Source organism: Littorina saxatilis, linkage group LG1 (assembly GCF_037325665.1).
Source record: "Littorina saxatilis isolate snail1 linkage group LG1, US_GU_Lsax_2.0, whole genome shotgun sequence".
NCBI classification, from domain to species: Eukaryota; Metazoa; Mollusca; class Gastropoda; order Littorinimorpha; family Littorinidae; genus Littorina; species Littorina saxatilis.
Window position 1 is genome coordinate 97723499 of NC_090245.1, and position 16493 is coordinate 97739991.

At 45.6% G+C, this 16493-nt stretch overlaps 1 protein-coding gene across 1 annotated transcript in view; it reads right to left on the reverse strand.

Annotated features, from left to right (window-relative positions):
- LOC138946848 (acetylcholine receptor subunit alpha-like 2) overlaps positions 1-16493 on the reverse strand; it is a 141878-nt gene that overhangs the window by 112716 nt on the left and 12669 nt on the right. Inside the window, exon 2 of the mRNA XM_070318255.1 lies at positions 1678-2171. Coding sequence (XP_070174356.1) covers positions 1678-1923 — 246 coding nt within the window. The 5' untranslated portion in view covers positions 1924-2171. The remainder of the gene's footprint in view (positions 1-1677; positions 2172-16493) is intronic.

Below are 16493 nucleotides of genomic sequence, written 5' to 3' on the forward strand. Positions count from 1 at the left end.
ATCTTCACCAAAGACATCACAACAGTCTGAAGAGAAGTGTTGCAATCTTCACCAAAGACATCACAACAGTCTGAAGAGAAGTGTTGCAATCTTCACCAAAGACAGCACAACAGTCTGAAGAGAAGTGTTGCAATCTTCACCAAAGCGAAATGTATGGCGAGGGAGGAGGTCGGGGTGGAGGGGGGGGGGGGTTGACTTGTACAATGAAACGTGTTCGCTAGAATCGACTAAAAAAGTAGGCCCAAAATCAGGACACAAAAAAATGAAAGAAAAAACAACTTGGCAGCAAAGTGAGATGGGACTGAAGCAATCTTGACAATGCAGAACCCGGGGATGGAGGTAGGTGGTGGTGGACTAGTACGATGAAACTAGTCTAAAAAAAAAAGTGAAGTCTGAACGAAGCAACGCTGGAGCCTGGGCGAGGAGCGGAGCAATCTTGACAAAGCAGGCCGGGCCAGGAGCCCTCTCCTCGCCATGGCTCCCCGCTGCCAGCCACTCATGAATACGTTAACCGCCCCTACGCCTTCCCATTTCCACAGATTAATTATAAACGCACGCGCGGATGAATTGGCGCGAGGGACTATGCTTTGTAGCGGATGGGAGACAATCAATGAGGGTGGCTCGCCGGTCATCTCGTCAGGCAGTCATGTATGCAAATGGTCAACGCTTCGTCGCCATCTTCCTAACTCAGGGGTCAGGGGTCACCTTCTGACTGCCGGCACCAATGGGACGAGCACAACTTTATGGAACAAAACATATTTCTTGCCGCTATGATACAAGCAGATGGCGCACCAAACAGTTGAGCACAGAACGTTATGGGACAGAGACATGTCTGGCCGCCACAATACAAGGAGATGACGCAACACACGCTTGGACACAGAACGTTACGGGACAGCAACGTATTGCTCAGATCCAAGAAACATATTTTTGAGCAGAAGAAAGACTGATCTTCAAATACACGTATATTTCTGACCAAAAAACTGCTGTTTAACATCAAGGCTATACCACTGAACAAAAAAAATCCAAAATTTGTTTTGCCCAGTGTGTCTTCGTTCCATACACAGCGCAAAGAAATACCAGTCTTACCTGCACACAGCCCAAAGAAACGCCAGTCTTACCTCTGTACATAGCCCAAAGAAACGCAAGTCTTACCTCTGTACACAGCCCAAAGAAACGCAAGTCTTACCTCTGTACACAGCCCAAAGAAACGCAAGTCTTACCTCTGTACACAGCCCAAAGAAACGCCAGTCTTACCTCTGTACATAGCCCAAAGAAACGCAAGTCTTACCTCTGTACACAGCCCAAAGAAACGCAAGTCTTACCTCTGTACACAGCCCAAAGAAACGCCAGTCTTACCTCTGTACACAGCCCAAAGAAACGCAAGTCTTACCTCTGTACACAGCCCAAAGAAACGCAAGTCTTACCATGTCGGAGATCTGTACGAGCGTGAGGCCGAACTTGATGACGACCTTCTCGGAGGCGTTGAAGACGGGCCTGGAGTACATGTGATAGTTCTGCAGCAGAGCCGTCAGTAGGCGCTGCTCGTCCGGTATCACGAGCTGCGCGTCCGACCAGTGCCTGCGCTTCCGGCTCACTCCGGACTCTGAACCGGGAGGGAAAGAAAGAGAAGGAGGTGGTGATAAAGGGAAGGAGGGGGAGGACGTGGAGGAGACTTACCATGTCGTAGATCTGGATGAGGGTCAAGCCGAACTTGACGGTGACAGTCTGCGAGGCGTTGTACACGGGCCTGGCCGCGGTGTTATACTCGGACATCATGGCGTCCAGCAACCGCTGCTCGTCCACGCGCACGCTCATTGCGCACACCGGAAGCAACGTCACCAACACCACCCAGATACTCCACTTCCGGTCCCGATGCCACGGTACGTGCCAGTCGAGATACACTTCACACCGGCAGCAAGCCATGACGGTTGGAACAGTTGACAACGTCCACACACAATCCTGTCGACTCGCGATGAGCTGAGGTTGCAGTCAGCCTACTACTGCGCCGCTCGCGCTGGTTCATTCTTGTCAGCAGGATCTAGAAACCCTTCTCTTCATTGACGCACACTTGGAAACCATAATCCGAAGGTCAGGTTTACACATAGTTGGAAAAACACACCTCATTCATTTTGAAAGAATGTAGGTTTTAAGGCAGGAATAATGTCGTGCATCTGTCCAAGACAAAGAGAGCTTAAGTTTTTAATCTGAATTTTCTCGGAAACACTTTACTAATGCTCTGTGAAATATGGATGTGACCGTGTCATTTTACAGACTCCAGGCCTTTTTAAAAAGGATTCTAAATTAATTCGCCTTGGTATGAGACAGCTAGTATACCTCAAAAGCAAATACTCAGTTCTTTATTCTTCTTTCTGTCTCTCTCTAGCTCTGGCTCTGACTCTCTCTGTCTCTGTCTCTCTCTGGCTCTGGCTCTGTCTGTCTCTGTCTCTCTCCCCCTCACCCTCTCTCTCTTTTTGCCTCAACATTCGTCTTTGTCTTCTCTTCGTTTGCTTTCTTTCTTTATGTATTCATTTAAAATGTATTGCATTTAAACAAAATATGTCTGTGTGCCTATTTATTCACGTGTTTATTTTTGTCATTTGTTTGTTTATTGATTTGTTTACTTATTACACAATTTACTTAAACCCAACGATGCAATGATTATCGCCAAAGCCATCCACATGAATCCATATCATCCACGTGCCCAGTCTTTTGTTTGCACACAGGAAGTACGCATACTGATATCGGCCCGCAAAACATACAAGCCAATAACTTATTGTAACACTAAGCGCTGTTATTGTTTGGTCCAGACATCTGCTCAAACACAATTCTATACCCTTCATTTGTCTCGCTCTATGGCTATACACACGCTACACAAAGGCTATAGACACGCTACACAAAGGCTATAGACACATCAAACAAAAGGACCTACAACGCCCAGATTCATTGCCTAAATGGACGCCAGCGTGGTTGCACACACACAAAAACCGATTGTTTTCAGCCGTCTTTCTGTTCGTCACATTTGTCACGTGCTGAAGGAAGCGCTGTGGGACAGTTCAGCGTTTATTATACGTAGGTAGTGAGCACCGCGCAAACCGAAAGAGTAGTTCGATTACTGGAAATGTTTCGAAAACTTCAGATAAGATAAGCAAGTGAGGATAAACTCAAAATAGAAATGTTGCACGTTGCGCCCTCTGTTCCCTTGCGTTGTTACAAAAAGCGAAAGCCAACTCGCTAGACAAGTGTCATGAAAGTCTCTTTTTTTCTTACCGGTGTAACACGAACATTTTACTCCACGAAAAATTTACTCCGGAGTAAAGATTTCGTTCGAAATTCTTACTCCGAGTACACCTTTCGTACGAGAAAAGAACTCCCCAAGACACGAGAGAATTAATCCCTCCACGAAATTTTTACTCCCCATTTTTTTTTACTTCCAGTAAAAATCTCGTACGCAAAATGGGATGCGGGCGAAGGGATAATGCCAATATGTGATCTCGCGCACACGAATGTCGCGCTACCCTCCCTCCACCCCTTCCACCACCAAGACTAACAGGGGACAAGGGAGTAAAAATTTCGTACACCTGGCATGGGAAGTTAAATTGCTCGTGTTATGGTGAAGTAATTTATTCGTTATTTATTCGTCAGGGGAGTAACATTTTTGTACGAAATGTTTACTCAGAACTCACCTGTCTTGGGGAGTAATTTTCTCGTGTACTGGGGGAGTGCTTTTTTCGTAAAGGGAGTAACTTTTTCGTACGAAATGTTTACTCCGGAGTAAAAATCTCGTGGGAGTAATTTTCTCGTGTTACACCGGACATGTGGTATCAAAGCTTCGAGTAGCGAGCTTCGTTAAGTAGACCTCACGAAGTCGACTTCGCCCGATGAATATTAGGATTAAGGGCGGACACTGAAACTTGGTGCAAAAACAATGCTCATTAGCCGACACAATAGAAAGCTACGTTGATTTCTTTAACTCCGTCAAATAGACCAGTTGTGAAATTTCTTCACTGGAAGCGTTATGGCGTATTAGACATCCTGAAGACCAACCATTCTTATCTTGCTGGAGAGCCACTTGTCTGGTACACGGGTAGTAGGGAGATAGGCCATCTCTTTACCGCTAACTGTTCAAACGTTTCTCTCAACACTGCCTGGCTGTTCAACGTCTTTCTCCCTTCCGCTGGCCCGCTTCTTGTGTTCCTTTTAGCCTGCTACTCCATTTGATCGCATGCCAGACTTGCCATCCAGCAAATATTTGATAAACCAATCGCCTTGCCACGTTTTGAGGTATTAAACAAAAGTCTGTTAGTTTAGTACAAGATACGTCATCGCACGCAGAGGCCATAGCCACAGAGAGAGAGAGAGAGAGAGAGAGAGAGAGAGAGAGAGAGAGAGAGAGAGAGAGAGAGAGAGAGAGAGAGACAGAGAGACAGAGAGACAGAGAGAGACAGAGAGAGAGAGAGACACAGAGAGAGAGAGAGAGAGAGAGAGAGACAGACAGACAGACAGACAGACAGACAGACAGACAGACAGAGACAGACAGAGATAGACAGAGATAGAGACAGAGAGAGCGTTGCATCATTTGACGAGATCTTAAACAAAGATTAGTTTAGCACGATCTACGCCGGTCATCTCATACAGAGGCACATACAGGGTGTTGCATAAAACGAGATGTTAACATGTACCTGGTAGTTTGGCACAATACACGTCATCACACCCAGGGCTACCGACTGGGACTGGCAAGGAAGCGGAAGACACAGATAAGCTAAAGCAGGCTTTCATAGACGGACGAGCAAAAGTAGATAAACCAGACAACGAAAAATAAACGTCTGTCTGTTGAATCACTGTTTAGACTTGAACTGTTTGGTTGCATTCTCTTCTTCTTCTCCTCTTCTTTGTTCATGGGCTGAAACTCCCACGTTCACTCATGTTTTTACACGAGTGGGTTTTTACGTGTATGACCGTCTTTACCCCGCCATTTAGGCAGACATACGCCGCTTTCGAGGGGAAGCATGCAGGGTATTTTCGTGTTTCTGTCACCCACCGAACTCTGACATGGATTACATGATCTTTTCCGTGCGCACTTGGTCTTGTGCTTGCGTGTACACACGAAGGGGGTTAAAGCAGGTCTGCACATAAGTTGACCTGGGAGATCGGAAAAAATATCCACCCTTGACCCACCAGGCGGTAGCGGCCGGGATTTGAACTCACGAGCTTCCGATTAGGAGGCCGATGTCTTATCCGCCCGTCTGCGTCCGGTTGCATTCAGATGACATAATCGGCTAGATGAAAGCAGTGGTTGATACAAGAGACATGAACAGGGTGACCCACCAACAATGCCACACACTAAAATGCTAAGAACTCCTCAATTCGTTCGGTGAATTACTTCATATTTGGTGTACATTGTCTTTGGATTTGGAATGATGAGTTCACAAAGGTTCAAGTTTTTATTATTAATGGTCTGAATTTAAAGCTCTTTCAAAAAAGTCCAAATTTGGGGATTGACTCAAAAGTACGTGATTTGGCTCTGAGTGGCAGCCACACTAACCCAATTTTAGCCCTCCAGATGTGTACCTGTTACTTTTTCTGAAGGGTTTTGCCATTCACAAACCACCCTTAAAGGATATATATGAGTTGAACCAGCAATTACAGGGAGTCTGGAGGGTTGAAGTCGGATGAGTGTGGCTACTGCTCAGTGTCCAAGCTCCTTCTTTCCGGCACCTCAAGCTAATGTACATCAAATATGAAGTAATTCGCTAAACAAATATGGGAGTCATTAGCAATTTAGAGGTGGCATTTTTTTTAGGTCACCCCTGTAGTTCAACAACGAAGTCTCTGGCACCAGCTTGTTGCGCTACGAACAAGTTAATACCCTCAGAATAAATATGTAAATCTTTAGCTCGACACACCTCTTTCCAAAGACATGTTCGGACAACGTTCGTTCTACCCAGAAGGCTAATATTGGCCTTGACACGCGATTTACGCGTATTTATTTAAGTACACATGCATGCAGTTATTTATGACGATTTTGTCAAGCAATATCAGAAATATGTGACCCTCCACCACGACATGAGTCGCATGTCACCTTTGCATGATTTTCATATTTTTACATTTTCCTAAAGAGTTTTTTATGCTCTATCCAGTGGTGAAACCCGTTTTAGAAAAGAGCGAAAACTGTTTGAGTTATAAGCCTGTGACTAAGGTGGCCCTCATACTGTTACAAGACACTCCCCGGACATTAAGCCTAGCGCAGAACCGCGCGAGATGACATGCGACTCATTTCGTGGTGGAGGGTCAAATATGCCCTAAAATTGTTTGTGTTTGTTTCCTTATTTTTCGTTCATATGCTGGTGTGTGAATGTGTGTGTGTGTGTGTGTGGGGGGGGGGAGTGTGTGCGTGCGTGCGTACGCGTGTGTGTGCGTGCGTGCGAGCGTGTGTGTATGTGTGCATGTGCGTGTGTGTATGCGTGCATGTTGTTTATATGTTGTCGATGTTTTATTTTGGTCTGGCTTATTTGTGAGCTTTCCATTGTCCCACGCTTGTTCCCAAACATGATTCTAAAAACTCAAGGATCAAACTTAATTTCTCGGTCACGGCTGTCAATGTATGACAAGCTATTTGTAGCAGAAAAGCAGCCAAAGGTACAGTGTAGGTATAGTCACATTGTGAGAAGCAGGGCAGAGAGCAAAGAAACACATCAGTACTGCCATACACCGATGGTGCACAGGGTAACCTCAGGTCAATTGTATTATCAACATTGTGCTTCAACAAACAAAGATGTCGCTGAGGTTAATTGCATACTTATTGAGGTTAAACCTGGTACCAACCATGTTAAAGTAACAACGTAAATGAATACCCAGGCTGTACTGATTGTCAGAAGCTAGTCTTGTAAGTATATCTTTGGGGGAAACTCACTTTTTACATTTAGTCAAGTCAGGTAGCCTAATCGAGTCAGAGACTGCTTCTATTTTGCAGGTGTAGTTCAGAACAAAAGTCACATGGAAATCTTGTCCAAGCACACGGACAGGCTCTCTACAGCGGCTTCTTTGCCATGAATAGACGAATTCTGACAATAACTCTGTCGGGTTCGTATGGGTTGTGAAAGAGTGAATGCCCTTGTTTTGTACTCGGACAAACATTGGAGGTGCCAATTACTAACGATGGGGGTTGTCGGAAATACGTGGACAGAAGCACGTGTGAAGTTATTTGTCAGAGGATAAGCAAGGGTATTCACTCTTTGATAACCCCATACAAACACGACGGAGTTTTCTTCTCAAAAAACGTCTATTGCCATGTGTATTGCGGGCGAAGAAAATGCAGTAACCTCCACTCAGTGACCTAAATAGGACATCGGAACAACCATGTGCGGGAACTGTCATGGGGTCAGTGCAGTAAAGTGACCAACCGTATGGCTGGACACTCGCGGTTTTTTACATGAACGTTTTCGATATTTTCCCCAGCCAAATGTAGTAGACAATGATTTCCAAAAAAGCGCAGCTTATTTCCGGAACAGCGCAGATGACAAGCTGCGTCACAACAAAATGAAAGCCACCGGTGGCATGGAAGCTGCCAGTGGCAAGCTCAATTGCGACCTTAGTACTAGGGCGCTCATAGCGCCCTAGAATAAATCAGAAGCCCTAGCGAGAGTAACGATTCCGAGAACACTACATCTTAGACTAACATTTAAAAGGAGACTACTGATCTGACCGTAAGGGGGAGTTTTTTTCTGGTGAATTCGACAAATGTAAAGAATTGTGGGAAAACATTGTACCGTAATCTGGACGTACTCAGCACGGCTTGCTGAACAGCACTCACCACAAGTATGGTCATTAATGACACAAAAGTGAATGAATGAGCTTCAGGGCGCTGCTTCTCTCCGGTGTTGAAAACAAAAAGTAGCTGTGAAGCACCGCCTGGCGGTAAGACGACTCGTGCCCTCTTTGACGCGGCCAACTAGTTACAAGCATCACGTACACAAACATGGAATTTGACCCAACCCAACCATCACAAAGAGTGCTATTTCTTTGCCTAATCTACATTCAAATGATCATTTAAAACACGTTCTTTTGCAAACTGAATTAAGGCAGTCCTTGTTATGCAGAATAATTATCTTGTTTTATTTTGGACGCGATCTGAGGGCCTTTTTTTAATTTTGTTTGTTTATTTTGTTTGAGGTAATATCCCTTTAAGATGCTTCCGTATCCTGATTACATTTCATTCTGAGCAAAAGCGAGTAAAGTTAAACTTATCTTTACCATCCTGATACAGTCAGCGACTGTCTGACGAAAAGTTGATAAAGAATTTACCAACACTGGTTGCTGTTGTGGTTGTTATAAAGTTCACATACTCTGACTTGTAACATGGACATTGGCAGAGGTCAGCAGCAGGAGCATTCCCAGACCCTCACCACCATTCAGGGTCAACGGCCTGAAAGCATGACGTGTGCTGTACCCCCAAACACCCCTCCCCCCCCCCCCCCCCCCCTGCTACTCGAGCAATTAGCTTGTTTCCGATTACTGACACTAATGACTTTCTGTGTTATGTTGCGGTGTAAGGTTGTTTGGAGTTTAATGGTATCCAGGACGGGCAGCCACGGGAAATACTTCTGAAAGATACTCTTCGTGGATTGAAAATAGAGCCAGGGTACGCTTAACGGTCATGTCAGAAACCCGAAAGTAAACGTAAGATAAAGCGAAAAGTGCAGGAACTATTCACAGTGACAGGAGCGAAAAACGGCCTACAGTACCATATACCCCATCTACCATTTTTACCTGGACACAGACATGTTGCAGTGGTAAAAATGGACTGTGTATATTTGTGAGATTCTGTTTATGTGTGACATTCTTTTTGTGCGAGTTTCTGTTAATCTGTGAGAATCTTGTGGGATTCTGTATATTAATGTGAGATTAGGTTGTGTGAGATTCTGTGTATGCGAGATTATGTATATGTGAGATTATGTGTATGTGAGATACTGTTTTTCGAAAATGTCTGCCTGATCTGTACCTACGCAAAACTACGAAGATGGTCCAACGATATGACCATTATGTTTGTGTGAAAGGCTCAGGGAACTTCCAACAGTTGGCATGACTTTGAAATGAGCGCTCCAAAGATCATGTAACATGTTTCTTTCAAACGAAGATAATATGAATCTCTTGGTCTTTGGACCCTATCAAGTTCCCCTGAGGGGGTACAAGGACCCCCCTTTTATTTAAGATCGGGATCCCAGGACACCCTAGGGGGTGCGGCTGTAACCCGGTAGCCCTGCCGCCCACATGTACAAAAGAACCACACGGCCAATTCCGCGTATTACTCTGAGTAGGAAAGTGTCTTCAGCTGGGCCTATCAACTGCAGGCTGGCGTGTCCAAGTGGTCAGCAAACGACTAATTGACCAACTAATTAGTGGCACGCGAGTGCGGCGCATATAGCTTCAAGCTGCTGCGTACCTTTTACAACCGAGAAAGTGAAGAAACTTTGGTCAGGGTTGGGGCTAGAAATTATTTTGCTACCAGCAATACCTATCCAGACAATCATTTGAAATACGACTATAGAAAGGTTAACTACTCACTTTGTTTATTAGCGGATCAACTATCAAAACAGAAAGCTATGCACAGGCAGACTGAAATAGCTGTTGCACGCCTTTGGCCCGCTGACGCCGCGACACATTGTTTTTTTTATTGTTTTTTTAATTTTTTTTAAAGCACAGTGCTTTACGTGTAAACGAGTTGTCTCACCATCTCAGACCTGGGCTGGCTTTCGCGTTGGATACAATCATCCCTCCACTTAAAAAGATACTAAAATTAAACATTCTGACCGCTGCCCATGCAGAGTTTTTAAGTTTTAATTTGTTTTAATTTTAATTACTTTCTTTAAAAAGCCACTGGTCAGATCTGACATGGAGAACCGAATCATTGACACAAGGACTGTGTCTTTCGTATTTAACACCAGCTCAAATCAGTCGACGCTTTCCGTTTTGGTGTACCTCAGTTTTATTGTCTTTGAAAATTAACGGTAACCGTCTCTTCGGTCCAACTTGTGAAGAGAAAAAAATATCATCAGTCGGTAGCGTAGATACAGTATAGGGACAGAGTCAGAAGCGTAGATACAGTATAGGGGCAGAGTCAGAAGCGCAGATACAGTATAGGGACAGAGTCAGAAGCGTAGATACAGTATAGGGACAGAGTCAGAAGCGTAGATACAGTATAGGGGCAGAGTCAGAAGCGCAGAAAAGAGACATACACATCTTGATTCAATGTTTCTTTGTCCATGTCGACACCAGCGCTAGTAAAACAAGAAATTCCTCCGAGGTAGGAAAAACACCCCCGTCAAAGGGAAATAACCTTCTCAGTTGGTGGCAGTGAGAATGGTTATTTCCCTTTGACCAACGGGGGTGTCCGTCTATACCAGGCCTTGTATAATTTTAATCCACCAATAACTCCCTAACCGTGTGTTTGACTGGTCCCAATTTTTGTAAGGACCGTCTCAGGAATGTATAGAACCTGTTCACCAAGTTTGGTGACGATCGGTCCGTTCATTCTTGAGATCTACTTGCGAACACAAACACATCGAGTGAAACCTATACACACCCCTATACCGGGGGTGTAATAAACCCTCTTCGCACAAGCGAGGTTTTCCGTGAAATTTGACATGTCGTTTTCTCTTGCTCTAACATTGCTTTCCCGTGTTGCAAAGCAGGTGCTTCATTGGAGAAAAAGCGCTGTTTATTCCTCCTCTCAACCCTTAATGGACAGACAGATACGGCTGATTCGACAAGAGACTGGCAGGAATTAGAAGTGAGTGTGGTGTGGAGGCCACAATATCAGATTGGTTCGACGGACGATCAGCCTTTTGTGTGCTGATTTGAACCTCTCTCTCTCTCTCTCTCTCTCTCTCTCTCTCTCTCTCTCTCTCTCTCTCTCTCTCTCTCTCTCTCTCTCTCTCTCTCTCTCTCTCTCTCTCTCTCTTTGTCGACGATGATCATGATCATGATCATGATGAGGTTGTTGTTGTGTGTGTGTGTGTGCGTGTGTGTGTGTGTGTCTGTGTGTGTATGTGTGTGTGTGTGTATTTGTGTGTGTGTGTGTGTGTGTGTGTGTGTGTGTGTGTGTGTGTTCAAGGACAGATTGTAAGAAAGGGCCTAGCGTTAAATTGTTATCCGCGTTATATAAAGTTCAGTTCAGTTCAATTCAGTTCTCTCTGTCTCTCTCTGTCTGTCTGTCTCTCTCACTCTCTCCCCTGACAAAAGCAAGCACTTTCTCTATCAATCTCTCTTCTCACGCTCTTATCTCTCAAGCAGCATCGAACCTGTCTGGATTCTGTAATGGCGGCAGACAAGAAGGACGACGCAATACCGAGAATCCGCTCTGTGCGACGAAATCTCAAATTAGCTCCCCTTCAAGGTTCGACCGGCGACACCTCAGTCCCACGCAGCTCAGACAGATCGCGTCTCAACTTGGACCAGAAGGTACGGCGCTCAGATCGAAGGCTACCCGTAATACCTATCCCCCCCCCCCCCTCTCCTTCCCTCCCCTCCCCCTTAAATACCTCTGACTTTAGTGTAACTGACAAACTTCGTACGGCGTTCAGATCTAAGGCTTCCCGTTTTAGCCCCTCCCCTCCCCTCACCCCCCCCCTCCCCCACACACACACACCAATGACTCTGTATCTATCTATCAAACTTCGTCCGAAGTTCAGATCGAAGGCTACCTGCCCACCCCCCCTCCACCCCCACCCTCCTACCCCCCTACCCCCCCCCCCCCCCCCCCCCCCGACCCTCAAACACCACCGACTCTAGGATAACTGACAACCTATGTACGGCGTTCAGATCGAAGGCTACCCTTCTACCCCCACACCGCAAGCTCCCCTGACTTTGGTCCAACTGACAAACTGCGCGCGGCGTTCAGCTCGAAGAGTACCCGTTCTACCAACCCCCGTCCCTACCCCCCAAAACAAATCGTCTGACTTTAGTCTAACTGACAAAGTTTTCCTCCAAGGTTCCGGGTGTTTACACAGTGTTCAGTTACCTGGCTGAGGGTTAATTGAAAAGGGTCACTTGCGAACCCAAGCCTGCAAGACAGTCTATGAGTGGTCAAGCAAATCGAAGGGTATTAGACCCCCCCCCCCCCCTCTCCCCTCCCTCTCTTCCCCCAGATCCGACTGGCTCACTTTTCGACACCGTTCTTCCCGGTGTAACACGACATTTTTACTCCACGAAAAATTTACTCCGGAGTAAATATTTCGTACGAAATTCTTACTCCGAGTACACTTTTCGTACGAGAAAAGAACTCCCCAAGGCACGACAAAATTACTCCCTCCACGAAATTTGTACTTCCCATTTTTTTTACTTCCAGTAAAAATCTCGTATGCAAAAATGGGATGCGGGCGAAGGGATAATGCCAATAAGTGATCTCGCGCACACGAATGTCGCGCTACCCTCCTTCCACCCCTTCCACCACCAAGACTAACAAGGGACAAGGGAGTAAAAATGTCGTACACCTGGAATGGGAAGTTAAATTGCTTGTGTTGGGGTGAAGTAATTTATTCGTTATTTATTCGTCAGGGGAGTAACATTTTGTACGAAATGTTTACTCGGAACTCACCTGTCTTGGGGAGTAATTTTCTCGTGTAATGGGGGAGAGCTTTTTTCGTAAAGGAAGTAACTTTTTCGTACGAAATGTTTACTCCGGAGTAAAAATCTCGTGGGAGTAATTTTCTCGTGTTACACAGGCTCGACTGAGTCAGTTTATAACATTGACCCTTGTCCGTCCCGGCCCAGATTCAACTCCGTCACCCGCGGATCACAAGTCTTGTGCTCTCTACCAACTGAGCTACCGAAGTTGCGTCCAGTTACCTGAATAAAGGTCAATAATAACACGAAATTCCTCCGAGGTAGGAAAAACAACCCCGTCAAAGGGAAATAACCTTCTCAGTTGGTGGCAGTGACTGAGTGAGAATGGTTATTTCCCTTTGACCATTAAGATGTCCCTCTATAAGTCCTTGTATATAGATCTCAAGAATGAACGGACCGATCGTCACCAAACTTGGTGAACAGGTTCTATACATTCCTGAGACGGTCCTTACAAAAATTGGGACCAGTCAAACACACGGTTAGGGAGTTATTGGTGGATTAAGATTCTACAAGGACTTATAGAGGCACATATTAATGGTCAAAGGGAAATAACCTTCTCAGTTGGTGGCAGTGAGAATGGTTATTTCCCTTTGACCAACGGGGGTGTTTTTCCTACCTCGGAGGAATTTCTTATTATTATTATCATTAAGACACCGCGTGCTTTTCTCATCGCATGACATACATATTACAGGGCTCCCCAAACTGTGCGTCCCTGCGTCCTAGACGCACTGGAAGCCGAAAACACGAACAACAAACCCATGGAGATGATCCCAAGACGCACACACATTAAAAACAAGTCGCGTAAGGCGAAAATAAAAAAAGCGGGTCCAGGGGCGCACTGCATAATCATGCGTCAATACCAACAGTACTGTGTTCATAACATGTTCTGCCACCTCTCTATTGACATTCATGTATGGGGTCAATCTAACCCACTTGATCTCATTATTTTCGTAAAAGGTCAGGGCTCCCCACGGACGCCCCTCCTAGTGCGTCCCGAGACCCCCACTTTCAATTTGTACAGGGTCCATGGACCCCCACAGCAGAATGTTAGAGGGTCCTAAGGGTCCAAAAGCCGAAAAGTCCCAGTGTACTCATAAAACATTGTGGTCGCGTATTGTGTACTGTGAGGTGTCTTCTTCCTTGGAATATTTTAGGTGGATATGACAATCCAGGACCCGCTCTTCTAAAGACTAGTGCGTCCCGGGACCCCCTCCATACATTTCTAGTACGTGTTTCGGCTTCTAGTGCGTATAGGACGCAGGGACTCGTTCTGAGGGTTTAGACAGTTTTTAAAAAGTCGGCATTACTGTGAAATGAGCGCTACAGGGGGTTAGGTGTCGGCGAGGAATGTGCCTTCTGAAAGCAAGAACTGAACCTCCTTGTCTTCGGACCCTCTCAAGAGCCACTGGAGGTGTTCAAGGACCCCCTAGAAATAAATGTGTGTGTGTGTGTGTGTGTGTGTGTGTGGGGGGGGGGGGGTCCAGGGAACCTCTAGGTTGAGCGTCCGTGGGGAGCGCTTTATATATTGAGAAACTATTACCCCGTGCCCGTCCCCTCGCAGCGGCGGAGAAGAAAGTAGGTATCACCATAAGTGCATTATCTACAAGTAGACATCAACCATTGGCTGCAGTCGACGCGCGGGGATGCACTATCGCACGCTTTATCGATGTCACTGTTCAAGGTTCGTTAACTTGATAACTGCCCCTATTCTTCCATTCACTTTGTATTAGGTTGAAAAGCAAACTCATGTAACATTGACATAAAGCGTGAGCAACATATTGCCGACACTCCCAAAACCAAAACGCATTGACTAATCATCAGAGGGCACCGACGTGATTTTACTTAAATGATTTCCCTACCCAGAATTCCCTTGGGTTTGGTGATTCTGAAGTAGGTTTTTTTTATTTTCGTGAGACGACGCCCTATCCTCAGTTTATTACACAAAAAGAAGCAACCTGTTGTAAACGGGCGTCGACAGAGACAATGAGGAGCGAAGTTTTTGTCAGCTAAAGCTCATGTGGTATCATGAATAACAAATACATTTGCCATGTGCTAGGCGCTGATGCGTCCAGCTCATTAAATCATACTTGGGCTCAGTCTAAAGAAGTGCACATAATGCCGCCGCTAAGACTGACATCAAACGGAACGAGCCCAGAATGGCTGTCTGCTTCGCCGCACACCATCACTGAGAGGAACGTAAAACTGCATATAATGTACGGTAGACAAATACCAAGAACTGGCTGAAGAACGTGTAAACAAGTACACGAAGCACGAGCATCTGTGTTATTCTCTAGAGCCGTGAAGACTACCAGTCGGAAAGCATGTTGCGAAGGTGATCTTTTTGTTCGCTTAACTGAGACATTTAACCATACACATTGATTTTATTAATACATTCTGGTTCCATGTATACCATTTGACTGCAGAGAAAGAATTAGAAATAATTGCACTTTGTGTTTGTCTACGTTCAGTAATTTAGAAGGTTTTCAAAGTACATTATCTTCGTAACATGGAAACCAAAGGTTATGACATGGATTTGAATACGAACAATTGATTACAAGAAAGTACTGGGTGGCCGAGTGGTAACGCACTTGCGCTCGGAAGCGAGAGGTTGCGAGTTCGACCCTGGGTCAGGGCGTTAGCAATTTTCTCCCCCCTTTCCTAACCTAGGTGGTGGGTTCAAGTGCTAGTCTTTCGGATGAGACGAAAAACCGAGGTCCCTTCGTGTACACTACATTGGGGTGTGCACGTTAAAGATCCCACGATTGACAACAGGGTCTTTCCTGGCAAAATTGTATAGGCATAGATAAAAATGTCCACCAAAATACTCGTGTGACTTGGAATAATAGGCCGTGAAAAATAGGATATGCGCCGAAATGGCTGCGATCTGCTGGCCGATGTGAATGCGTGATGTATTGTGTAAAAAAAATTCCATCTCACACGGCATACATAAATCCCTGCGCCTTGAATATGTGCGCGATATAAATTGCATATAAAAAAAAATAAAAAAAATAAAATAAATCCCTGCGCTTAGAACTGTACCCACGGAATACGCGCGATATAAGCCTCATATTGATTGATTGATTGATTGAAGTACAACAATATATATGCTATGTTTTTGTTGCATGTCTATATCATTATCTAACTGGAGTATAACTTAAAAAGTGAAAGGTAACACTTTCCAGTTGCATTTATTATGCGTTATAATCATGTGAAGTGCTCTCTGTTTGTCCGTCTGCTGCCCTCTCTTTCTACCTCTCTTCACGTAAGCCACTCTCTCTGTCTCTCTCTCTCTCTCTCTCTCTCTCTCTCTCTCTCTCTCTCTCTCTCTCTCTCTCTCTCTCTCTCTCTCTCTCTCTCTCTCGACCGGCACGGTTGGCCTAGTGGTAAGGCGTCCGCCCCGTGATCGGGAGGTCGTGGGTTCGAACCCCGGCCATACCTAAGACTTTACAATTGGCAATCTAGTGGCTGCTCCGCCTGGCGTCTGGCATTATGGGGTTAGTGCTAGGACTGGTTGGTCCGGTGTCAGAATAATGTGACTGGGTGAGACACGAAGCCTGTGCTGCGACTTCTGTCTTGTGTGTGGCGCACGTTATATTTATGTCAAAGCAGCACCGCCCAGATATGGCCCTTCGTGGTCGGCTGGGCGTTAAGCAAACAAACAAACTCTCTCTCTCTCTCTCTCTCTCTCTCTCTCTCTCTCTCTCTCTCTCTCTCTCTCTCTCTCTCTCTCTCTCTCTCTCTCTCTCTCTCTCTCTCTCACACTTCCCTACCTCTCTTGCTCTCTCTTGTTTTACCTCTCTTTCAGTTAACTTCTCTCTCTCTCTCTCTCTCTCTCTCTCTCTCTCTCTCTCTCTCTCTCTCTCTCTCTCCCT